This window comes from the organism of the source record quoted next, unplaced genomic scaffold (genome assembly GCF_019419815.1).
Source record: "Pyrus x bretschneideri cultivar Hongxiangsu unplaced genomic scaffold, Pyrus_bretschneideri_v1 Contig23, whole genome shotgun sequence".
In the NCBI taxonomy this organism is placed as follows: domain Eukaryota; kingdom Viridiplantae; phylum Streptophyta; class Magnoliopsida; order Rosales; family Rosaceae; genus Pyrus; species Pyrus x bretschneideri.
In genome coordinates, this window is record NW_025999535.1 from 3,219,145 (window position 1) to 3,246,335 (window position 27,191).

At 33.5% G+C, this 27,191-nt stretch overlaps 3 protein-coding genes across 4 annotated transcripts; all 3 read right to left on the reverse strand.

Annotated features, from left to right (window-relative positions):
* Positions 1–1,790: 1,790 nt before the first annotated feature.
* On the reverse strand, positions 1,791–7,258 carry LOC103926857 (protein trichome birefringence-like 41). 2 transcript variants are annotated; one of them, XM_048585787.1, is made up of 6 exons: positions 6,771–7,258; positions 6,540–6,611; positions 4,585–4,756; positions 3,713–3,888; positions 3,269–3,427; positions 1,791–2,432 (listed from the first exon to the last, which is right to left on the reverse strand). In XM_048585787.1, exons 1-6 carry the CDS (start codon positions 7,070–7,072, stop codon positions 2,138–2,140), a joined length of 1,176 nt encoding a protein of 391 aa, XP_048441744.1. In that variant the 5' UTR covers positions 7,073–7,258; the 3' UTR covers positions 1,791–2,137. The 2 variants fall into 2 exon arrangements, with proteins under 2 accessions (XP_048441744.1, XP_048441745.1); XM_048585788.1 differs by lacking the exon at positions 6,540–6,611 and having other exon boundaries at positions 6,771–7,253.
* A 7,489-nt stretch (positions 7,259–14,747) lies between these two features.
* On the reverse strand, positions 14,748–17,378 carry LOC125478056 (protein trichome birefringence-like 41). The gene is made up of 4 exons (XM_048585790.1): positions 17,238–17,378; positions 16,367–16,542; positions 15,923–16,081; positions 14,748–15,072 (listed from the first exon to the last, which is right to left on the reverse strand). Exons 1-4 carry the CDS (start codon positions 17,361–17,363, stop codon positions 14,763–14,765), a joined length of 771 nt encoding a protein of 256 aa, XP_048441747.1. The 5' UTR covers positions 17,364–17,378; the 3' UTR covers positions 14,748–14,762.
* A 2,430-nt stretch (positions 17,379–19,808) lies between these two features.
* LOC125478055 (protein trichome birefringence-like 41) lies at positions 19,809–25,192 on the reverse strand. Its single transcript, XM_048585789.1, has 5 exons — positions 24,703–25,192; positions 22,500–22,671; positions 21,563–21,738; positions 21,117–21,275; positions 19,809–20,265 (listed from the first exon to the last, which is right to left on the reverse strand). The coding sequence occupies exons 1-5, from the start codon at positions 25,005–25,007 to the stop codon at positions 19,971–19,973; spliced, it is 1,107 nt and encodes a 368-aa protein (XP_048441746.1). The 5' UTR covers positions 25,008–25,192; the 3' UTR covers positions 19,809–19,970.
* Between the last annotated feature and the right edge of the window lie 1,999 nt (positions 25,193–27,191).

Genomic DNA, 27,191 nt, shown 5'->3' on the forward strand with positions numbered 1-27,191 from the left:
AGATGAAGGTGAGGATAATCTCTGCATATAAAGTTTTCATATGCCTCATTGGATGTTGTTTTCTAAAATTCTTGTGTCTGAACTGCGTCGTGGGCTGGAACAAAAAACTGGTTATTTTACTCTACGACAAATCAAAGCTGCCACTGGTAACTTTATCAGCCAAGTAAATTCTACATACCTAATTGAAATATCATTTTTGTGACTTATTTTACAGTTTCTTGTGCCCCAAGGTAATGGTCGAGTTCTTATCAGCAGACGGCAGTGTCATTGCTAGCTCAAGCTATCCGTACGGGCCAATTCACTTCACTGAAATATTTCTCAAAACCACTCCTCTCATTGCCGGTTTACAATCAGGAACCCAAGTTCTGAACATAAAAACGATTGAACACATTGAAGCGCTGCAGCCGACAGCTTGCTTGAAGGTGGTACTAGAGCAAAGAGCAGAGTGTTCAAAAATGGTGCAGGCATACCTCAAATTTACGCTGCATCACTAGAGCTTGAATCTGAGCTTCCTCGGTTGAAAAGATTTTTCAACATCAGTCTTGGTTGTTTGCTTCCAGTCTGGTATTGGAATCTGGCCGGAAGCTTTCGTAGGTTTCATTTGCTCTTATGTAATTGAACAAAAATTTGCAATCAATGTCACAACACGTTTCGGCAGAAAAATTCTGTGCATAGCAGATGTGTATCGATATTGTCGAAAAAATAAAAAAATATTGCACAACATGTCAGTGCGTTTTGTTGATGGTAAAAAAGTATGGATAACATGGTCCAGAGTCATTAGTTTGGTTAAAAAGAAATTAAGAATGCCTTTTCTGACTTTCTTGGTGGAAGTATGCATGGAATGTCATGTTCTGGATTCTGAATAATGAATGGTCATGATAGGTTGTTGTACTTTGGCCATGATGTGGCTTTTAGAAGGTTTCACATCGGGAATTAGACTCATGGCCAATTAGAGCTTTTATTTTTTATTTTCAATACAATCAATATTGATAGAGGGGGATTCGAATTTAGAATCTTCAGTGTGAAAGTAAATGTCTTTAACCACTTAAATTACAAATCTTTTGCAGAGTTACTTTGTTTTTAAATTTTCTATTATTTGGAATTGGGATGAGCGACAAAAATTCACAATAAGAAGGTAACATCATTTCACTGTATAAATGTTAAGATCAAAATTTGACCGTTTAATTATTCGTATGAATCAAAGGAATTGACGATTCATCATAATGATGCTACTTGTTACTGTAATAATTGATTTGTTAAGACACAATATGGATTAATAAGCTGCCCCCAAATTCAACAATTTTTTCTAGAGATGATATTTAAATGATGATAAAGAGAGTCAATGATTCTCATATCGTATTATGCAGTGAAATGATTTCACATTAATAGAAAATAAAAACTTTCCTCCACCGCGAAAATGAGAGAAAGTATTGTCCTAATAGGATACAATGGGCCAAGAAGTAGAATGAGGATCATTTTTGTGAGGATCCCGGTGATTCTCCAATCACATCATTTCATTGTATATTGTGCGGTCAGAAATCATTGTAAATTTTTTTATTTGAAATTGAATATAAACAGCACCTGACAAAAATTGGCCGCACGATGTACGATAAAAGGACGTGATTAGAGGATCCCCATGATCCTCAAAAAGAGGATCCTCATTCCAAGCAGTAAACATAAAAGGAAGTAAAACAGGTTCCAACATCCACATCCGATCAAGCAAAGCTCTGAGTTCCGGTTCCATGGTAATTGCAATTATTTTGGTTTGAACCATATGATTTTTTTTTTTCGGACACAGAACTATATGATTGTTATAACAAATTTTTCTTGCTAAACTAACGGCCAGATACTTGAACAAGAAACCCTATGGAGGATTCAAATAAAGTGGCCCTCCGCCCACGGGGGTCTATATATCACCAAATTCCAAATTAATGATGTAGCAGCCTCTGATGCTTTCTTGTTCAGCAGTTCATACTTCAATGTCAACTATTAACGTTTTTTTTAGACAAGGAACAGGTACACTATTACGTGAATTCGTTTCATGCTAAAAAGATAAGAGTATGTAAAATTTCATCTACATGTCCTTATTTCAATGGCACAAGACGCCATCGTTTTGATAGTTTCAATCATGAATGTTTCAAAGAATTAAATTGTAGAGAATCTCATTCCAAGTATCTGGGACTCCACAAAGACACCAATGAGTACAGTCCATTCCGGTGCGGCCTCCCAACCCATAAATTGAAGGATGTCCATCTTTACGCAGGAGTGAGAGAATTGTTATATCTAGCAATGTCACTGGCTTTTTGATTGTGCTCAACACATTCTTCAGCACACTCAGAGCTGGTGGCAAACCTCCTGGATAGGTCGACCCAAACAAAGGCTCCTTTTGCCCTACACAACTTCTTGCCCTTGGTTCTTGCCATTCACTGCCACTAAAATCAAAATTAAGAAAAGAAAGTTAGACTTATGATTGATGTCACTGGAACAAACTTCATAAACAATTCTCCACAACAACTTAATAAAAAATTACAATGACAATTGTTTTCACGTATATTTGGATGATTATTAGTCGTTGATATACCATGTATTAAATTTTACTTTTGTAAATATTCTTGATTGACATCCACTCACGACGACATCTAATAAAAAAAAATTAAAGCTAATGTGTATGTCACCAAAACGTTGAATTTTATTTCACATAACTTTTAATTACACTTCAATAAGTTGTTCTAACTTCTACGTACACTCTTCTTTAATGAGAATATAGTGGAGAAATTGCACTATGAAGGGCGTTGTGAGTATAAGATAGAGTGCTAATAACAATTCCGTTTTAATTTAAAATTTAACGATTATTATCTTAGATTAGTTATAGGGGATGGATTCATGACACTATTTTTTTATACAACTTTTGACACAAGGCTTAGTGGGGCCCACTTTCTAATGTGTTTTAACGATTTCAGCTATTTTAGATCTTCCCTCATAAATCATGTCTACCAAAAATCACTCAAATATAAAATCAAATGACCATTAGATCTAGGGTTTCTTTGTAGAACTATATTCGTTTATTTTCTTACTACAAATAAATATCTTAATGATTTTGAATTTGTCTAATTTTTTTGAAGATGATCTATAAATGATATTCTAAAAGATAAACGGTTCAGATCATTAAAATATATTACGAAATGCCCCACAAAAACATATGTGAAAAATTATGTAAAAAAATAATGTCACAGAACTGCCCCTTAGTTATATAAGATAAGGAACGTACTTGTAATGAGAAGGAGATATTCCTTGGAAGAAAACCCTGGACTTTGAAGGATCAATGTTTGAATCAACCCATCCAGCCCAAGTAATAAGTGCCTTCTCAAAAGCAAGCATGCGGTCAATGTCTTTGCTTATCTGGCCTCCTACTTCAACATAATCCCATCTGCAAAATTAATAATTAATTAATTTGGTTTTTGCCTTTTAACCCCAGTTAAAATTAAATCAAAAGATCCACTTAGTACTAAAGTCTAGTGATATTCTTCTTTACTTATAAGTGAGAGGTCTTAAATTCGATTCTTGTCACGAATTTGAATCATATTATTGTTAGCCCATTATGAGGTTGAGTTCATCATTTTTCCTTTAATGCATATAATATTGATTGTTAAAAAATAAATAAATAAATCAAAAGAAAATTAAATATTATGGTAAATATAGTTGTAGGATTTACGGTTGAGAGGGTCCTCTCCGATTCCACCAATGCCAAGTGTTGAAGATAAGCATGTCAATATCCTTCCATAACTTGCCTCCCACTATTGAATCAAGCTTCAAGACCCTCCCAATGTTTTCTTTTACAATATCTACTAGATACACATTGCGGTCCAGCATCACTCTAACTTCATAATCCTGCAGTAATTTGATTGTATTTTTCACCATGCCATTTACCGCAAGAAAAATAAAAATCAGAGAGAGGACCACATGCTTCTTGTTTGGTAGAGCCGGGACAAAGGTCTATGTCAAATATTGTCCAACCAGGGAATTGAAAGGTGAAATTTGTCATGGACCAATAGTTCCAAAAAGAAAATGGACCAATAGGGATGGACCTTAACCAAGTCTAAAATATTGTATATGATGGATGCATTGCATTCACCGATACCAAATTGATGTGATTTCATTTGATGAATTAAGTTGGTAATTTTTTGAAAAGTTCATTATTATTAAAAGGAAGGGGAGGATTCGAAACCAAGCCAAAGATATTGAACCATATAGAAATTAAGTTGGTAATTAGATATAAAGTGCTAATACAATTTTAATTATGCTATTTAGATACAAAACTACATTGTTTCCGAACTCTCTTAAACAGAGTTGGAACATACCAATTATATGTGGAACTCAAATAGCATTACTCATACACATTTTTCTATCATTGTTTTCTTATGTTATGTTGTCAAATTGTCAATTTCGATTACACTTTTGAACAACTTACTAATTAATGGTTTGGATTCAAAGTCTTGCAACAAAATATGTATACCATTTGGCAACAAATTTATTCACCTAGCAAAGATGAAATAATAACAAAAACAAAGTGCAAGTTTAACGTACTGTAAATTCGAAGATAGATACATCGTCTACTCTTGTCACATTATACTTCGCAGTTGGCACAGCCGAATGAAGCATGCATGTTAGGGACTGCCATTGATTTCGGCTTAATGAATCTCCAACAAACATGATGCTTTTCCCTCTAAATCTTTTGAAGAAGTCAAGCCCGTTAAATCTACAAAATAAAAGTTATCAATATTTTAGTGTTTTCTTATCAGAAAATTTACCATGTTATATTGCTAAACTATAAGATTAAAACGATTAGTTAGAACTTATGTCTGGCTTTGGTTAACAATTTAGGTACACAATCTCCTTATACATGGCAAGAAAATTTACACACGGATTCATCAATGGTGGACAATCCACGATTCCACTTGTATATGTGTACTTGTGAGAAAGTTAAACGATAATCATTATTCATAATTCATATAATAAGCATGTTAATCCTTTCCAAATTTTAGAAAAAAAAACATTAAGAGTTTGAATTTCTATTTACTATGACTCAACCCAAATCCCCGCCAATTTGTATAATATATTATTGTTATTGCAAAAAATATAAGCTTTGGTAAAATCAGGCTAGGTTTTTCTAAGTATGTGGTCTAATATCTTAACGAATAGCATGTTGAGTTCCACCCATGCGTTCTGAGTTCGAAACTCAATTCCTCATTTCTTAAATTATTGTAATAGTTTTGGAATATCTTTTCCTAAGTTTTTTCTGAACCTAATCATATGATAATTTTCTTTTATGTCAAACACGAAGAACTCGCATGACAAATATGGCACCACCGAAGCCCGTGAGCTATATTACACGACTTTAAAAAATAGTTTGATGAATTTCATTAATAATTGTCACATGAGTAGAGGCCATATCACATGAGTGTGGGACTAGAAAGAATCCAATTCCGTCACCACTGTGCCATCGCATTATCAAGACGATCACAGTTCACACAAACCAAGGATGCAATTGTCACCTATGAAAGGCTGCCATCACCGACATTTTCCATGCGGCCAAACATTATATTGCTTGCGAAAATCATTGGGAGAGTGTCGCTTTATATATTCAGAGGGGCCCCTCTGCAAGAATTTTTGTGTTTTTAAACATAACATTGATCTACTCAGTTCACAGGATGTCTCCCCCACGAATTATATAAAATTTGTTCATGTGTTTTTATTTTTGGTCAGAAAATTTGTTCATTGTTTGAGATGTAAAAAGGATCACAGTCAAGATCTAAATTTACTTTTTATATTTCGAAAAATGTTATCAAAACAAGTCATTTTCTTAGAATTGATTTGGAATGTGGAATTTCAAATGTAAACAGTGTTATTCATGTCTCCAAAATAAACAGAAGAATGACAAATTAGTTAATCTTTATAAATTCATATAGTTATATAAATCCATAACAACAAATTAGTCTAAACTTGTGTAACCCGCATTTTTTACAACAATGTTCAAATAGTTTTTAGTTTTAGTCCTATAAAATCGGAAGTCTTTATACTGATGCATTGGAAACACGAGGAAAGAAGATGGAGACTACTAAGAACTAAAAACTACTAAACCCTGTTTAGTCTAAGAAACCTCGGAACTAGGCAAATAAAACACTAAAACATCTGTTAAATTCTAGCAATGTCGAGACAACTCTTTGTTTTTTTTTTTCCTTCAATTTTTTGATTCATGAAAAAAAAAACTAACTTCCACTCAATGATACAACTATTTAAAGACACTAGGAGCAACTGTTACAAGAACTCAACAGCCCTCACTTACTAACAACATTAACACATAACCCTTACAACTTCAAATACATGAGACGTATAAAATCTAAGAACCTAAGCTTCTTTTTCTATACTAAACTAAAGCATGACCCATCTAACTTCCTTATGCATGTAACATGGCCTATCCAACGATGCATGTAAATGTCATCGTATATATGGCATCATATACTAATTAATGAAAAATTTACCCCCAGTTTTTGGTCCACCAGAAACTATAGCTACAGCGGCAAAGAGTACAACTGCTGGTCCCGATCTCATGACTGCACTTAGGCAGGAGATATATAGGATGAGCCAAGCCAACAACTAGGAAAATAATAAGCAATAATATTTGCACTAATAATCGCAACAAAAGAAAGGCATTAATAATAATAAGTAGAAGAAGAGAAGCCAGAGAGAGAGAGAGAGAGCTTGGTGTGCACCTTGCTAAATCACAGTCATGTGGTTGCCATCTGTATTTGGTGTAAATCTGATCGGGACGGCCATTCTTTTGGCAGGTAAACTCATGCTCAATGAAGGGGCATGAGGAAGGATTGTAGAGCGGGTAGGATTGGTCCAAAATCCATCTCCCTTTGAAGAAATCACATGACAATGACGACGATGACGATGGCTCACCAATTCTTTCACCATTTACTAATACTACTACTTGGTAATCAGAAACAAGAAGAAGGAGGAAAACAGCTATACTACTCATACAAAAACTACTATTAACCCAGACATCCATGAGCAATTTTCTAGAGAGAGAGATCGGTGTTTAAAAGAAATGGTAATGGGACTACAAACTGTTATCTCTATTTTCTCTTTATCTCTTATAGCTCCTATATTTATAAGTCTTGTCTGTATATACGTGAGAGAGAGAGGATGGAAAATTGGCAATTTGTGTATCTTTGAGGCAATGGTTTACGTTGCCCTTTTCTCTTCACGCAGATCTCTTTTGGGTCGAATAAATAAAAAAGGAATTAAATGACAGCTTTAAATAAAAAATTTCAAAAAGAATAAGATATGTAGAAACTATAATCATTTATTTATTTTTTTTTTGGGTTAAACAAAGGGGCTAATAGCCCGACAAATGAGAAATTACAAAATTATGTTGCGAGGTTGAAAGACTTTAGAAATATCAGACAATTATAACTGCTACAAGAAGAAGAAGTAGATCGGACCCAAAGGATGAGGGAGGCTTAGGTTGGTCAACTCATCAGTCACAAAATTTATCTCACAATATATCAAATATTACATTTCTAGTTACACAGTGACATTCCATGACAAGCTTATCAATTCACCAATAGGAAAATTATCAGTGGCACACTAGAAGTGTTGCCTTTTTTATCAAGAAAAATCTTGCATTACCTTATAATTAACAATTATTTTATATAGAAAAATCGTCCGTAATAAGATTGTACCCGATTTAAGTTCCTAACTCTCAACTAAATAATAAATACTAATTAAAACCCTAAGTTAGGAATTTCGGAGTTGTCATTTCATGGTCATTTTGAATAGAGGAATGCGAACTTTCATGTTTCTTCATTTTTTTTCCTTTCCATAAATTCACATAAACATGAGCATTAGTTACGGATTAATGTTCGATATAAAATTTGCCATGGTAATTGTATTAACTAATTTATTCACATAAATTAGCACATCATGTTTCATATGAGAAATGCTAAGAGAACTCTCTAAAAGTATGACTCTTCATGAATTCTCTGTCACCTTACAGTTTAACATCAATATCCCCAGAAAGATACGTGGCCATGAAACATGGATTAAGTGGAACATAATTGACTGGGCGATAAAGTCGTGGAAACTCCTGTTTCTTCCTTATTTTGGACCTTAGCTCCATGGAACAATATACTAACTACTACTGAAACATTGAAGAATTGAAATCTTACATTAAAGTGCCAACATTATAAAACATTGTGCAAAAATATGAGGTGGTAGAGAGTTTTACTTTTGAGAGGATCTCCTTATCATTTCTCTATTTTAGTTTTTTTAAAACAAACGATATTGTCTATACTAAAGGAGTGAGAGATTGGGCTAATCCTCACAATGGATAAGGAATAATGTGGTTCAAATTTTCCTTTAACCAGAGTTGAACTTAAAATCTCTTACTTACAAATAAAGAGAAATACCACTAAATCGTGGTACTAAGTGACCATTTCTCCATATTAGTTGATAACTAAACATTGAAATAAGTAGTCGGTAACTTGAGTATGATTATTGTTTCTTTATTACTTTTCTTGCTTCTGTCATAGTTGTTTCTGATGAGCAATTGGCTAATCTTTATACCTTGTATACTTGTATGATTTATCACGATAAAGTTTAGAAAAGACTTTGGCGTTTTTTTCTTGAATGTTCCATTAATTGCTGTCTCAAAGGATCCAGTATATCAACATCAATAAAAATTGAAACCCTCATGCAACTGAGTCACATGCTGTAGGGGCTAAATTGTGGAACCGGACGGCTCACCTAACCGTCTTACTCTTTTATTTATTTTTTTGGAACTTTCGTGAAAAGAATTTGGACTAAGTTTATTTTAATAAAAAATCATGCTATAACTTTATTTAATGAAAAAAACTTAAATTTTAATGAAAAACCTTTAAACTTTAATAAAAAGTACAAAAAAAAATTAAATCTTAATGAAAAATACATAATTTTAATATTATATATATATAAAAAAAAAAAAAAAAAAAAACTGAAGAGCATGATCCGCGCATCCTCACACTATGGTGTAATCCGCGCGTCCATTCTGCTAGACCAATCCCTTCAGCCAGACTAATTCTTGCTGAGTAGTTAATTTTCCGATGGTATGTTTCTGCTACATTTCCTGCATTTCTCCATATCTATTTCACTAACAGTACGCAGCAATGTACCGACTTATGGTGTAATCTTGTGATGCAAGGTTGATGGATAAGCTATTGGCCTATCCGGTGCTGTTAAAATGATGTCAGACACACCTAAAGCTGGTCTGGGCAGTGAACCTTATCTATATTTCCATCTCTTGATATCTATCCATATAGATATCAAGTAGGTGATTGGTGTGAGGAATGAGTAATTTAGAGTGCTATTTATACACACGTTAGTAAAGATATTTACTACAAATTACTTTAGTACATCTCCAGACCTACAAAGACGGTAGTGAGTCAAGAGATAAAAGACAAAAAGGATGGTCCATCCTCAAAACAAATTGCAAACAGTGATGGTTCAACTTCATCCCCAAAGAAACGTGAGGCACATATACAGCAATAATCGATCTACTTAATTAGTTTTAAAAATCATTTTCCACAAGAGAATTGAAATATTGACACCTGTGGTTCCTTGTCAAGCTTAATTGTAAATTTTAGGATATCAACCAGATCCCGACATCTGTACGTAAATTAGAGGGACCTCCTTCGCATGTTTTAGATTGAACAGAAGCTGAAATTAACAAAATGTGGGATGATCAATCAGTAATCTATATATTTATGTTTATTTACAAAACCTTCATCTCAAATTCTCAATCAATATATTTTAGATTATTCTTACAGTATGAACTCCTCACTGTTACTGGAACAGTATCATCGATGATGTTATTCCCGTGTACTTTGAAGATGCAGGTATTACTTTACCGGTAGATATAGACAAGCTTTCGTCCATGTTGCTCCGCATTGGCTTCAATCCAGCAAGGATGGTAACAATATGGTGAGGGAATTATTTGGAAAGATGACCATAGGCAATTTTTAAGCCCGTTTTGGTAAAAATACCCAACTCCAATGAAAGGTTGGGTAAAAAATGTGTGGAATCCACCAGGCCGAATGATGGCCTTCTGGCTATCGGGTTGGCTATTTCTAACTGTCCACTCAGCTGTTTGTTGGGGCCCATTTGTCACCTTCCAACGTGCTAACATTAGCAGCAATGGCTAGTTGACGTCATCTAGTTCTTGGATTTTTTTTTATATATATATTTTTTCAGACGAAATCTTAAAAAAAAAAAAGAAAAAAAAATTAATTGTAATTTTTTTTCCTATAATATGTTGTGGTCTTTAATATTTAAGTTATCTCATTTCAATTAAGTTGTATTTCAGTTAAATTGTGGAGAGTTACTCATTTAGCAACACGTGTCACTCGAAATCCGATCCAAAAAATTATTGAGATTATATAAAGATAAGAAATCCGGAGGCTTATTCATTTAGCGACAAGTTGTATTCAAAATATATCTAGATAATAAATTAAAAATGGAGGCTTATTTTAATATGATAGTTTAATTCAATTACGTAATAAGTTAAAAACAAATTTAAAAATAATAAATTATTGAGGAGCTATGTTTAGCCCCAGTTGGAGATAGTATATACATATAGTTTGACACTATTCATTTAAAAATAATTTTTTGCAGGGCTATATTTAGCCATTTCGGTTGGAGATGACCTTATAACACACATTGTCATAGAGTTCGAAAATATTACTGTTCATGTAGCACACTAGTGATCCAATTGTGATTTTAAGATATTAAATTGGTGGAAGGTCCACACACCAAGGTACCCTATTTTGTCCATGATGGCACGTGACGTTCTGGGAACTCCTATGTCAACTGTTGCACCAGAATCAGCATTCAACGCTGGTGGTAGACTGCTTGATGAATGTCGAAGCTCACTGAATCCCGACATTCGAGAGGCTTTGGTATGCACACAAGATTGGTTGCGGGTGGAATTAAAAGGCATGTGAATTACAGTTTGAGTTTTACGTTTGTCTTTCGTTATGACCTATACTTAGCAGTAATCTTATTGCAATAATTATTGATAACTCTTTTCTATCAGATGACAATTCATTGTCAAGCCATTCTGCTAGAACAATCCCTTCAGTCAGACTAATTCGTGCTGAGTAGTTAATTTTCCGATGGTATGTTTCTGCTACATTTCCTGCATTTCTCCATATCTATTTCACTAACAGTACGCAACAATGTACCGACTTATGGTGTAATCTTGTGATGCAAGGTTGATGGATAAGCTATTGGCCTATCCGGTGCTGTTAAAATGATGTCAGACACACCTAAAGCTGGTCTGGGCAGTGAACCTAATCTATATTTTCATGTCAATACATCACATGAGACTCGATAATCGCCTGTGGTTCCTTGTCAAGCTTAATTGTAAATTTTAGGATGTCAACCAGATCCCCTCATCTGTACGTAAATTAGAGGGACCTCCTTCGCGTTGTTTTAGATTGAACAGAAGCTGAAATTAACAAAATGTGGGATGCTCAATCAGTAATCTATATATTTATGTTTATGCACAAAACCTTCATCTCAATTCTCAATCAATATATTTTAGATTATTCTTACAGTATGAACTCCTCACTGTTACTGGAAGAGTATCATCGATGATGTTATTCCCGCGGACTTTGGACATGCAGGTATTACTTTTCCGGTAGATATAGACAAGCTTCCGTCCATGTTGCTCCGCATTGGCTTCAATCCAATAAGGAGGGCAACGATATGGTGAGGGAATCATTTGGAAAGATAATGGTAACCATAGGCAATTTTTAAGCCCGTTTTGGTAAAAAAAATCCAACTCCAATGAAAGGTTGGGTAAAAAACGTGTGGAATTCATTAGTCTGAATGATGGCCTTTTGGCTATCAGGCTGGCTATATTAGCTGTTTGTTGGGGCCCACCAGTCACCCTTCAATGTGTTGACATCAGCAACAATGGCTAATTGACGTCATCTAGCTGTTTGATTTTATTTTATTTAATTTTATTTTTTCAGATGAAATCTAAATTAAATTCTATTTTTCTTATAATATTTTGTAGTCTTTAATATTTAAGTTGTTGTAGATTTAATATTTACGTTCTCGTATTTCAATTAAGTTGTATTTCAATTAAATTGTGGAGAGTTACTCATTTAGCAACATGTGTTACTCAAAATCCAATCCAAAAAATTATTGAGATTATATAAAGATAAGAAATCCGGAAGCTTATTCATTTAGAGACAAATGTCACTAAAAATATGTCTGGATAATAAATTAAAAACGGAGGCTTATTTTAATATGGTAGTTTAATTTAATTACCCAATAAGTTAACAACTTAAAAATAATAAATTATTGAGGGGCTACGTTTAGCCTCGGTTGGAGATAGTATATAAATATAATTTGACACGTTCATTTAAAAATAATTTTTTGTAGGACTATAATTCTAGATAGGGCTATATTTAGCCTTTTTAGTTGGAGATGACCTTATAGCACACATTATCATAGAGTTCGACAATGTTACTGTTCATGTAGCACACTAGTGATCCAATTATACTTCCATTCCTAACCGAGGTGTCTATGGACCACTTATATCTGCACTTACTATGACACCAAGTAAGTTTTGCCCGCGTTGTTGGATTTCTGATTTTCTTTCTTGCATGCATCTTAAATTCCTTAGAACTTTCACTTGTCATATTTTAAGGTTGATACTGGGGGCTATCTGCCGGTTCTATTGCCGGTATTATAGTAGCAGCATTTGTGTCTGTCGCATTGGTTTTAGTAGTACTCCGAATGGCTGGTTACTTAGGGGCTAAAGACGAAGATGAAGGTGAGGATAATCTTTGCATATAAAGTTTTCACATGCCTCATTGTATGTTGTTTTCTAAAATTCTTGTGTCTGAACTGCGTCGTGGGCTGGAACAAAAAACTAGTTATTTTACTCTACGACAAATCAAAGCTGCCACCGGTAACTTTATCAGCTAAGTAAATTCTACATACCTAATTGAAATATCATTTTTGTGACTTATTTTACAGTTTCTTGTGCCCCAAGGTAATGGTCGAGTTCTTGTCAGCAGACGGCAGTGTCAGTGCTAGCTCAAGCTATCCGCGTGGGCCAATTCACTTCACTGAAACATTTCTCAAAACCACTCCTCTCATTGCCGGTTTACAATCAGGAACCCAAGTTCTGAACATAAAAACGATTGAACACATTGAAGGGCTGCAGCCGACAGTGTGCTTGAAGGTGGTACTAGAACAAAGAGCAGAGTGTTCCAAAATGGTGCGGGCATACCTCAAATTTACGCTGCATCACTACAGCTTGAATCTGAGCTTCCTCGGTTGAAAAGATTTTTCAACATCAGTCTTGGTTGTTTGCTTCCAGTATGGTATTGGAATCTGGCCGGAAGCTTTCATAGGTTTCATTTGCTCTTCTGTAATTGACAAAAATTTGCAATCAGTGTCACAACACGTTTCATCAGAAAAACTCTGTGCATGGCAGATGTGTATCGATATTGTCAAAAAAGAATGTACAACATGTCAGTGCGTTTTGTTGGCGGTAAAAAGGTATCGATAACATGTTCCAGGGTCATTACTTTGGTTAAAAGGAAATTGAGAATGCCTTTTCTGACCTTCTTGGTGGAAGTATGGAATGTCTCGTTCTGGATTCTGAATAATGAAGTGGTCATGATACGTTGTTGTACTTTGGCCATGATGTGGCTTTTAGAAGGTTTCACATCGGGAATTAGACTCATAGCTAATTAGAGCTTTTATTTTTTATTTTCAATACAAGCAATATTGATAGAGGGGGATTCGAATTTAAAATCTTGAGTGTGAAAGTAAATGTCTTAACCGCTTAAATTTTCTATTATTTGGAAATGGGATGAGCAACAAAAATTCATGATAAGAAGGTGACATCATTTCATTGTATAAATGTTAAGATCAAAATTCGACCGTTTAATTATTCATATGAATAAAAGGAATTGACAATTCATCATAATGATGCTACTTGTTACTGTAATCATTGATTTGTTAAGACACAATATGGATTAATAAGCTGCCCCCAAAGTCAACAATTTTTTCTAGACACAATATTTAAAAGATGATAAAGAGAGTCAATGATTCTCATATAGTATTATGTAGTGAAATAATATCACATTAATAGAAAATAAAAACTTTCCTCCGCCGTGGCAATGAGAGAAAGTATTGTCCTAATAGGATACAATGGGCCAAGAAGTAGAATGAGGATCCTCTCCGGATCCTCTTTGTGAGGATCCGGAAGATCATCTAATCACATCCGTTCATCGTACATCGTACGATCAGAAATCATTGTAAATTTTTTTATTTGAAATTGACTATAAATAGTACCTGATGAAAATTGGCTGCACGATGTATGATGAAATGATATGATTCGGCTAGATAGTAGATACTTGAACAAGAAACCCTATGGAGGATTCAAATAAAGTGGCCCACCGCCCACGGGGGTCTACATCTCACCAAATTCCAAATTAATGAGTGTAGCAGTCTCTGATGCTTTCTTGTTCAGCAGTTCATACTTTAATGTCAACTATTAACGTTTCTTTTATATCAAGATAAGGGACAGGTACACTATTACATGAATTTATTTCATGCTAAAAAAATGAGAACATGTAAAATTTTATCTACATGTCTTTATTTCAATGGCACAAGGCGCCATCGATTTGATAGTTTCAATCATGAACGTTTGAAAGAATAAAGTTGTAGAGAATCTCATTCCAAGTATCTGGGACTCCACAAAGACACCAATGACTACAGTCCATTCTGGTGCGGCATCCCAACCCATAAATTGAAGGATGTCCATCTTTACGCAGGAGTGAGAGGTTTGTTATATCTAGCAATGTCACTGGCTTTTTGATTGTGCTCAACACATTCTTCAGCACACTCAGAGTTGGTGGCAAACCTCCTGGATAGGTCGACCCAAGCAAAGGCTCCTTTTGCCCTACACAACTTCTTGCCCTTGGTTCTTGCCATTCACTGCCACTAAAAGCAAAATTAAGAAAAGAAAGTTAGAGACTTATGATTGATGTCACTGGAACAAACTTCATAAACAATTCTCCACAACAACTTTATAAAAAATTATAATGACAATTGTTTTCACTGTATATTTGGATGATTATTAGTCGTTGATATACCATGTATTAAATTTTACTTTTGTATATATTCTTGATTGACATCCACTCACGACCACGTCTAATAAAAAAAATTAAAGCTAATGTGAATGTCATCAAAACGTTGAATTTTAATTCACATAACTTTTAATTACACTTCAATTTGTTCTAACTTCTACGTACACTCTTCTTTAATGAGAATATAGTGGAGAAATTGCACTATGAAGGGCGTTGTCAGTATAAGATAGATTTCTTAAAGTGCTAATAGCAATTCCGTTTTAATTTAAAATTTAACGATTATTATCTTAGATTAGTTATAGGGGATGGATTTGTGACACTATTTTTTTTATGCAACTTTTGACACAAGGCTTAGTGGGGCCCACTTTCTAATGTGTTTTAACGACTTCAACTATTATATTTTAGATCTTCCCTCATAAATCATGTCTACCAAAAATCACCCAAATATAAAATCATATGACCATTGGATCTAGGGTTTCTTTGTAGAACCGTATTCGTCTATTTTCTTACTACAAATGAATATCTTAATGATTTTGCATTTGTCTAATTTTTTGGAAGATGATCTATAAATGATATTCTAAAAGATAAACGGTTCGGATAATTAAAATATATCACGAAATGCGCCACAAAACCATATGTGAAAAATTATGTAAAAAAATAATGTCACAGAACTGCCCCTTAGTTATATTAGATAAGGAACGTACTTGTAATGAGAAGGAGATATTCCTTGGAAGAAAACCCTGGACTTTGAAGGATCAATGTTTGAATCAACCCATCCAACCCAAGTAATAAGTGCCTTCTCAAAAGCAAGCATGCGGTCAATGTCTTTGCTTATCTGGTCTCCTACTTCAATATAATCCCATCTGCAAAATTAATAATTAATTAATTTGGTTTTTGCCTTTTAACCCCAGTTAAAATTAAATCAAAAGATCCACTTAGTACTAAAGTCTAGTGATATTCTTCTTTACTCATAAGTGAGAGGTCTTAAGTTCGATTCTTGTCACGAATTTAAATCATATTATTGTTAGCCCATTTTGAGGTTGAGCTCACCATTTTTCCTTTAATGCATATAATATCGATTGTTAAAAAAAAAATAAATAAATCAAAAGAAAATGAAATATTATAGTAAATATAGTTGTAGGATTTACGGTTGAGAGGGTCCTCTCCGATTCCACCAATGCCAAGTGTTGAAGATGAGCATGTCAATATCCTTCCATAACTTGCCTCCCACTATTGAATCAAGCTTCAAGACCCTCCCAATCTTTTCTTTTACAATATCTACTAGATACACATTGCGGTCTAGCATCACTCTAACTTCATAATCCTGCAGTAATTTGATTGTATTTTTCACCATGCCATTTACCGCAAGAAAAATAAAAATCAGAGAGAGGACCACATGCTTCTTGTTTGGTAGAGCCGGGACAAAGGTCTATGTCAAATATTGTCCAACCAGGGAATTGAAAGGTGAAATTTGTCATGGACCAATAGTTCCAAAAAGAAAATGGACCAATAGGGATGGACCTTAACCAAGTCTAAAATATTGTATATGATGGATGCATTGCATTCACCGATACCAAATTGATGTGATTTCATTGATGAATTAAGTTGGTAATTTTTTGAAAAGTTCATTATTATTAAAAGGAGGGGGAGGATTCGAAACCAAGCCTAAGATATTGAACCTATATGGAAATTAAGTTGATAATTAGATATAAAGTGCTAATACAATTTTAATTATGCTATTTAGATACAAAACTACATTGTTGCCGAACTCTTTAAATAGAGTTGGAACATACCAATTATATGTGGAACTCAAATAGCATTACTCATACACATTTTTCTATCATTGTTTTCTTATGTTATGTTGCCAAATTGTCAATTTCGATTACACTTTTGAACAACTTACTAATTAATGATTTGGATTCAAAGTCTTGCAACAAAATATGTATACCATTTGGCAACATATTTATTCACCTAGCAAAGATGAAATAATAACAAAAACAAAGTGCAAGTTTAACGTACTGTAAATTCGAAGATAGATACATCGTCTACTCTTGTCACATTATACTTCGCAGTTGGCATAGCCGAATGAAGCATGCATGTTAGGGACTGCCATTGATTTTGGCTTAATGAATCTCCAACAAACATGATGCTTTTCCCTCTAAATTTTTTGAAGAAGTCAAGCCCGTTAAATCTACAAAATAAAAGTTATCAATATTTTAGTGTTTTCTTATCAGACAATTTACCATGTTATATTGCTAAACTATAAGATTAAAACGATTAGTTAAAACTTATGTTTGGCTTTGGTTAACAATTTAGGTACACAATCTCCTTATACATGGCAAGAAAATTTACATACGGATTCATCAATGGTGGACAATCCACGATTCCACTTGTATATGTGTACTTGAGAGACAGTTAAATGATAATCATTATTCATAATTCATATAATAAGCATGTTAATCCTTTCCAAATTTTAGAAAAAAACATTAAGAGTTTGGATTTCTATTTACTATGACTCAACCCAAATCCCCGCTAATTTGTATAATACATTATTGTTATTGCAAAAAATACAAGCTTTGGTAAAATCAGGCTAGGTTTTTCCGAGTATATGGTCTAATATCTTAATGAATAGCATGTTGAGTTCTACCCATGCGTTCTGAGTTCGAAACTCAATTCCTCATTTCTTAAATTATTGTAATAGTTTCGAATACCTTTTCTAAGTTTTTTCTGAACCTAATCATATGATAATTTTCTTTTATGTCAAACACGAAGAACTCACATGACAAATATGGCACCACCGAAGCCCGTGAGCTATATTACACGACTTTAAAAATTAATTTGATGAATTTCATTAATAATTGTCACATGAGTAGAGGCCATATCACATGAGTGTGGGACTAGAAAGAATCCAATTCCGTCACCACTGTGCCATCGCATTATCAAGGCGATCACAGTTCACACAAACCAAGGATGCAATTTTCACCTATGAAAGGCTGCCATCACCGACATTTTCCATGCGGCCAAACATTATATTTCTTACGAAAATCATTGGGAGAGTGTCGCTTTATATATTCAGAGGGGGCCCTCTGCAAGAATTTTTGTGTTTTCAAACATAACATTGATCTACTCAGTTCACAGGATGTCTCCCCCACGAATTATATAAAATTTGTTCATGTGTTTGAGATGTAATAAGGATCACAGTCAAGATCTAAATTTACTTTTTATATTTCGAAAATTTTTATCAAAACAAGTCATTTTCTTAGAATTGATTTGGAATGTGGAATTTCAAATGTAAACAGTGTAATTCATGTCTCCAAAATAAAAAGAAGAATGACAAATTAGTTAATCTTTATAAATTCATATAGTTATATAAATCCATAAAAACAAATTAGTCTAAACCTGTGTAACCCGCATTATTTACAATAATGTTCAAATAGTTTTTAGTTTTAGTCCTATAAAATCCGAAGTCTTTATACTGATGCATCGAAACACGAGGAAAGAAGATTGAGACTACTAAGAACTAAAAACTACTCTTTAGTTACATTAATCGGGAATTAGACTCATGGCTAATTAGAGCTTTTATTTTTTATTTTCAATACAATCAATATTGATAGAGGGGGATTCGAATTTAGAATCTTGAGTGTGAAAGTAAATGTCTTAACCACTTAAATTACAAATTTTTTGCAGAGTTATTTTGTTTTTAAATTTTCTATTATTTGGAATTGGGATGAGCGACAAAAATTCACGATAAGAAGCTAACATCATATCACTATATAAATGTTAAGATCAAAATTTGACCGTTTAATTATTCGTATGGATTAGAGGAATTGACGATTCATCATAATGATGCTACTTGTTACTGTAATAATTGATTTGTTAAGACACAATATGGATTAATAAGCTGCCCCCAAATTCAACAATTTTTTCTAGAGATGATATTTAAATGATGATAAAGAGAGTCAATGATTCTCATATTGTATTATGCAGTGAAATGATATCACATTAATAGAAAATAAAAACTTTCCTCCACCGCGAAAATGAGAGAAAGTATTGTCCTAATAGGATACAATGGGCCAAGAAGTAGAATGAGGATCCTCCAATCACATCCTTTCATCGTATATTGTGCGGTCAAAACTCATTGTAAATTTTTTTATTTGAAATTGAGTATAAACAATACCTGACCAAAATTAGCCGCACGATGTACGATGAAAAAACGTAATTAGAGGATCCCCATGATCCTCGCAAAGAGGATCCTCATTCCAAGCGGTAAACATAAAAGGAAGTAAAACAGGTTCCAACATCCACATCCGATCAAGCAAAGCTCTCAGTTCCGGTTCCATGGTAATTGCAATTATTTTGGTTTGAACCACATGATTGTTTTTTTTTTTTTTTTTTTTGGACATAGAACCATATGATTGTTATAACAAATTTTTCTTGCTAAACTAACGGCCAGATACTTGAACAAGAAACCCTATGGAGGATTCAAATAAAGTGGCCCTCCGCCCACGGGGGTCTATATATCACCAAATTCCAAATTAATGAGTGTAGCAGCCTCTGATGATTTCTTGTTCAGCAGTTCATACTTCAATGTCAACTATTGCCGTTTTTTTTTATATCGAGACAAAGAACAGGTACACTGTTACGTGAATTCGTTTCATGCTAAAAAGATAAGAATATGTAAAATTTCATCTACATGTCCTTATTTCAGTGGCACAAGACGCCATTGTTTTGATAGTTTCAATCATGAATGTTTCAAAGAATTAAACTGTAGAGAATCTCATTCCAAGTATCTGGGACTCCACAAAGACACCAATGACTACAGTCCATTCCGCTGCGGCCTCCCAACCCATAAATTGAAGGATGTCCATCTTTACGCAGGAGTGAGAGATTTGTTATATCTAGCAATGTCACTGGCTTTTTTATTGTGCTCAACACATTCTTCAGCACACTCAGGGCTGGTGGCAAACCTCCTGGATAGGTTGACCCAAGCAAAGGCTCCTTTTGCCCTACACAACTTCTTGCCCTTGGTTCTTGCCATTCACTGCCACTAAAATCAAAATTAAGAAAAGAAAGTTAGAGACTTATGATTGATGTCACCTGAACGAATTCATAAACAGTTCTCCACAACAACTTAATGAAAAATTATAATGACAATTGTTTTCACGTATATTTGGACGATTATTAGTCGTTGATATACCATGTATTAAATTTTACTTTTGTATATATTCTTGATTGACATCCACTCACGACAACATCTAATTAAAAAATTAAAGCTAATGTGTGTCACCAAAACGTTGAATTTTAATTCACAGAACTTTTAATTACACTTCAATAAGTCTTTCTAACTTCTACGTGCACTCTTCTTTAATGAAAATATAATGGAGAAATTGCACTATGAAGGGCATTCTGAGTATAAGATAGATTTCTTAGAGTGCTAATAATAATTCCGTTTTAATTTAAAATTTAACGATTATTATCTTAGATTAGCTATAGGGGATGGATTTGTGACACTATTTTTTTTATACAACTTTTGAAGCACGTCTTAGTGGGGCCCACTTTCTAATGTGTTTTAACAATTCCAGCTGTCTGTATTTTAGATCTTCCCTCATAGATCATGTCTACCAAAAATCACCCGAATGTGAAATCATATGACCATTGGATCTAGGATTTCTTTGTAGAACCGTATTCGTCCATTTTCTTACTACAAATGAATATTTTAATGATTTTGGATTTGTCTAATTTTTTGGAAGATGATCTATGAATAATATTCTAAAAGATAAATGGTTCGGATCCTTAAAATATATTATGAAATGGCCCCACAAAAACATGTGCGAAAAATTATGTAAAAAAAATAGTGTCACAAATCCGCCCCTTAGTTATATTTGATAAGGAACGTACTTGTAATGAGAAGGAGATATTCCTTGGAAGAAAACCCTAGACTTTGCAGGATCAATGTTTGAATCAACCCATCCAGCCCAAGTCATAAGTGCCTTCTCAAAAGCAAGCATGCGGTCAATATCTTTGCTGATCTGGCCTCCTACTTCAACATAATCCCATCTGCAAAATTAATAACTAATTAATTTGGTTTTTGCCTTTTAACCACAATTAAAATTAAATCAAAAGAGCCACTTAGTACTACGGTCTAGTAGTATTATTCTTTATTTGTAAGCGAGAGATCTTAAGTTAAATTCTCGCCAAATTAAAGACGAATTTGAACTATATTATTGCTAGCCCATTATGAAGTTAAGCTCACCATCTTTCCTTTAGTGTAGATAATATCGATTGCTAAATAAATAAATCAAAAGAAAATTAAATATTATAGTAAATATAGTTGTAGGATTTACGGTTGAGAGGGTCCTCTCCGATTCCACCAATGCCATGTGTTGAAGATGAGCATATCAATATCCTTCCATAACTTGCCTCCCACTATTGAATCAAGCTTCAAGACCCTCCCAATCTTTTCTTTTACAGTATCTACTAGATACACATTGCGGTCTAGCATCACTCTAACTTCATAATCCTGCAGTAATTTGATTGTATTTTTCACCATGCCATTTACCGCAAGAAAAATAAAAATCAGAGAGAGGACCACATGCTTCTTGTTTCGTAGAGCCGGGACAAAGGTTTATGTCAAATATTGTCCAAGCAGGGAATTGAAAGGTGAAATTTGTCATGGACCAATAGTTCGAAAAAGAAAATCGATCAATAGGGATGGACCTCAACCAAGTATAAACTATTGTATATGATGGATGCATTGCATTCACCTATACCAAATTGATGTGACTTCATTTGATGAATCAAGTTGGTAATTTTTTGAAAAGTTCATTATTATTAAAAGGAGTGGGAGGATTCGAAACTATTACAATAATTTAAGATTGGGGAGGGGGGGAGGGAGGGAGTTTTGAATCCGAGATGCATGTATGAAAACTCAACACCCTAAGATATTGAACCACATGCAAATTAAGTTGGTAATTATATATATAGTGCTAATACAATTTTCATTGTGCTATTTAGATACAAAACTACATTGTTGCCGAACTCTTTAAATAGAGTTGGAACATGCGAATTATAGTGGAACTCAAATAACATTACTCATACACATTTTTCTATCATTGATCTTCTTATATTATATTGCCAAATTGTCACTTTCGACTACACTTTTGAACAATTACTAATTAATGGTTTGGATTCAATGTCATGCAACAAAATATGTATACCAACATATTTATTCACCTAGCAAAGATGAAATAATAACAAAAACAAAGTGCAAGTTTAACATACCGTAAATTCGAAGATAGATACATCGTCTACTCTTGTCACATTATACTTAGCAGTTGGCACAGCCGAGTGAAGCATGCATGTTAGGGACTGCCATTGATTTCGGCTTAATGAATCTCCAACGAACATGATGCTTTTCCCTCTAAATCTTTTGAAGAAGTCAAGCCCGTTAAATCTACAAAATAAAAGTTATCAATATTTTAGTGTTTTCTTATCAGACAATTTACCATGTTATATTGCTAAACTATAAGATTAAAACGATTAGTTAGAACTTATGTCTGGCTTTGGTTAACAATTTAGGTACACAATCTCCTTATACATGGCAAGAAAATTTACATCCGGATTCATCAATGGTGGACAATCCACGATTCCACTTGTATATGTGTACTTGAGAGAAAGTTAAACGATAATCACTATTCATAATCCATATAATAAGCATGTTAATCCTTTCCAAATTTAGAAAAAACATTAAGAGTTTGGATTTCTATTTCCTATGACCCAACCAAATCTGGATTTCTATTTACTATGACTCAACCAAATCCCCGCTAATTTGTATAATTCATTATTGTTATTGCAAAAAATATAAGCTTTGGTAAAATCAGGCTAGGTTTTTCCGAGTATGTGGTCTAATATCTTAATTAATAGCGTGTTGAGTTCCACCTATACGTTCTGAGTTCGAAACTCGATTCCTTCTCTCTTAAATTATTGTAATAGTTTCGAATACCTTTTCCTAAGTTTTTTCTAAACCTAATCATATGATAATTTTCTTTTATGTTAAACACGAAGAACTCACATGACAAATATGGCACCACCGAATCCCGTGAGCTATATTACACGACTTTAAAAAATAGTTTAATGAATTTCATTAATAATTGTCACATGAGTAGAGGCCATATCACATGAGTGTGGGACTAGAAAGAATCCAATTCCGTCACCACTGTGCCATCGTATTATCAAGACGAACGCAGTTCACACAAACCTGCAAGGATGCAATTGTCACCTATGAAAGGCTGCCATCACCGACATTTTCATGCGGCCAAACATTATATTTCTTACGAAAATCATTGGGAGAGGTTGCTTTATATATTCAGAGGGGCCCCTCTGCAAGAATTTTTGTGTTTTTAAACATAACATTGATCTACTCAGTTCACAGGATGTCTCCCACACGAATTATATAAAATTTGTTCATGTGTTTGAGATGTAAAAAGGATCACAGTCAAGATCTAAATTTACATTTTATATTTCGAAAAATATTATCAAAACAAGTCATTTTCTTAGAATTGATTTGGAATGTGAAATTTCAAATGCAAACAGTGTAATTCATGTCTCCAAAATAAACAGAAGAATGACAAATTAGTTAATCTTTATAAATTCATATAGTTATATAATCCATAAAAACAAATTAGTCTAAACTTGTGTAACCCGCATTATTTACAATAATGATCAAATAGTTTTTAGTTTTAGTCCTATAAAATCCGAAATCTTTATACTGATGCATCGGAAACACGAGGAAAGAAAATTGAGACTACTAAGAACTAAGAACTACTAAACCCTGTTTAGTCTAAGAAACCTCGGAACTAGGCAAATAAAACACTAAAACATCTGTTAAATTCTAGCAATGTCGAGAGAACTCTTTGTTTTTTTTTCTTTTTCAATTTTTTGATTCATGAAAAAAAAAAAAAAAAACTACCTTCCACTCAATGATACAACTATTTAAAGACACTAGGACCAACTGTTACAAGAACTCAACAGCCCTCACTTACTAACAACATTAAAACATAACCCTTACAACTTCAAATACATGAAACGTATGAAATCTAAGAACCTAAGCTTCTTTTTCTATACTAAATTAAAGCACGACCCATCTAACTTCCGTATGCATGTAACATGGCCTATCCAACGATGCATGTAAGTGCCATCGTATATATGGCATCATATACTAATGAATGAAAAATTTACCCCCAGTTTTTGGTCCACCAGAAACTATAGCTACAGCGGCAAAGAGTACAACTACTGGTCCCGATCTCATGACTGCACTTAGGCAGGAGATATATAGGATGAGCCAAGCCAACAACTAGGAAAATAATAAGCAATAATATTTGCGCTAATAATCGCAACAAAAGAAAGGCATAAATAATAATAAGTAGAAGAAGAGAAGCCAGAGAGAGAGAGAGAGAGAGAGAGAGAGAGAGAGCTTGGTGTGCACCTTGCTAAATCACAGTCATGTGGTTGCCATCTGTATTTGGTGTAAATCTGATCGGGACGGCCATTCTTTTGGCAGGTAAACTCATGCTCAATGAAGGGGCATGAGGAAGGATTGTAGAGCGGGTAGGATTGGTCCAAAATCCATCTCCCTTTGAAGAAATCACATGACAATGACGACGATGACGATGGCTCACCAATTCTTTCACCATTTACTAATACTACTACTTGGTAATCAGAAACAACAAGAAGAAGGAAGAAAACAGCTATACTACTCATACAAAAACTACTATTACCCCAGACATCCATGAGCAATTTTCTAGAGAGAGAGAGATCGGTGTTTAAAAGAAATGGTAATGGGACTACAAACTGTTATCTCTATTTTCTATTTCTCTTATAGCTCCTATATTTACAAGTCTTGTCTGTATATACGTGAGAGAGAGAGGATGGAAAGTTGGCAATTTGTGTATCTTTGAGGCAATGGTTTACGTTGCCCTTTTCTCTTCACGCAGATCTGTTTTGGGTCGAATAAATAAAAAAGGAATTAAATGACAGCTTTAAATAAAAATTTTAAAAAAGAAAAAGATACGTAGAAACTATAATCATTTATTTTATTTTTTGGGTTAAACAAAGGGGCTAATAGCCCGACAAATGAGAAATTACAAAATTATGTTTTGAGATTGAGAGACTCTAGAAATATCAGACAATAATAACTGCTGCAAGAAGAAGAAGTAGATCGGACCCAAAGGATGAGGGAGGCTTAGGTTGGCCAACTCATCAATCACAAAATTTATCTCGTAATAAATATACCAAATATTACATTCCTAGTTACGCAGTGACATCCCATGAGAAGCTTATCAATTCACCAATAGAAAAATTATCAGTGGCACAGTAGAAGTGTTGCCTATTTTATCAAGATAAATTTTGCATTACCTTATAATTAACAATTATTTAATATAGAAAAATCGTCCGTAATAAGATTATACCCGATTTAAGTTCCTAACTCTCAACCAAATAATAAATATTAATTAAAACCCTAAGTTAGGAATTTCGGATTTGTAATTTCATGGTCATTTTGAATAGCAATGCGAACTTTCATGATTCTTCATTTTTTTTTTCCTTCCATAAATTCACATATACATGAGCATTAGTTACGGATTAATGTTCGTTATAAGAATTTGCCATTGTAATTGTATTAACTAATTTATTCACAGAAATTAGCACATCATGTTTCATATGAGAAATGTTAAAAGAACTCTCTAAAAGTATGACTCTTCATGAATTCTCTGTCATCTTACAGTTTAACGTCAATATCCCCAGAAAGATATGTGGCCATGAAACATGGATTAAGTGGAACATAATTGACTAGGCGATAAAGTCGTGGAAACACCTATTTCTTCCTTATTTTGGACCTTAGCTCCATGAAACAATATACTAACTACTACTGAAACATGGAAGAATTGAAATCTTAGCTTAAAGTGCCAACATTATAAAACATTGTGCAAAAATATGAGGTGGTAGAGAGTTTTACTTTTGAGAAGATCTCCTTATCATTTCTCTTTATTAGTTTTTTTAAAACAAGCGATATTATCTACACTAAAGGGATGAGAGATTGAACTAATCCTCACAATGGATTAGGAATAATGTGGTTCAAATTCGCCTTTAACCAAAGTTGAATCTAAAACCTTTTACTTACAAATAAAGAGAAATATCACTAAATCATAATACTACGTGACCATTTCTCTATATTAGTTGATAACTAAACATTGAACTAAGTAGTCGGGTGACTTTAGTATTATTATTGTTTCTTTATTGCTTTTCTTGCTTCTGTCATAGTTGTTTCTGATGAGCAATTGGCTAATCTTTATACCTTGTATACTTGTATGATTTATCACGATAGAGTTTAGAAAAGACTTTGGGGTCTTTTTTCTTGAATGTTCCATTAATTGCTATCTCAAAGGGTCCAGTTTATCAACATCAATAAAAATTGAAACCCTCACGCAACTGAGTCACATGTTGTAGGGGCTAAATTGTCAAACCGGACGGCTCACCTAACCGTCTTACTCTTTTTTTTTTTTTTTGGGAACTTTAGTGAAAATAATTTGGATTAAGTTTATTTTAATAAAAAATTATGCTATAACTTTATTTAATGAAAAAGACTTAAATTTTAATAAAAAACCTTTAAACTTTAATAAAAAGGACAAAAGAACTTAAATTTTAATGAAAAAGACATAATTTTAATATTAAAAAAAACAAAAAAAAACTGATGAGCCGAATCCACTCGTCCTCACATATATTGTTTATGAAACTTACTACATTGTTTATGAAACTTAACGATACTACACTATTTATGAAACTTAACGGTACTAAACTGTTTATGAAACTTAATGGTACTACACTGTTTATGAAATTTAACGGTACTACATTGTTATGAAACTTAACAGTTTATGAAACTTAACGCGCGTTGGGCACACATGTGTTATATTTTATGTT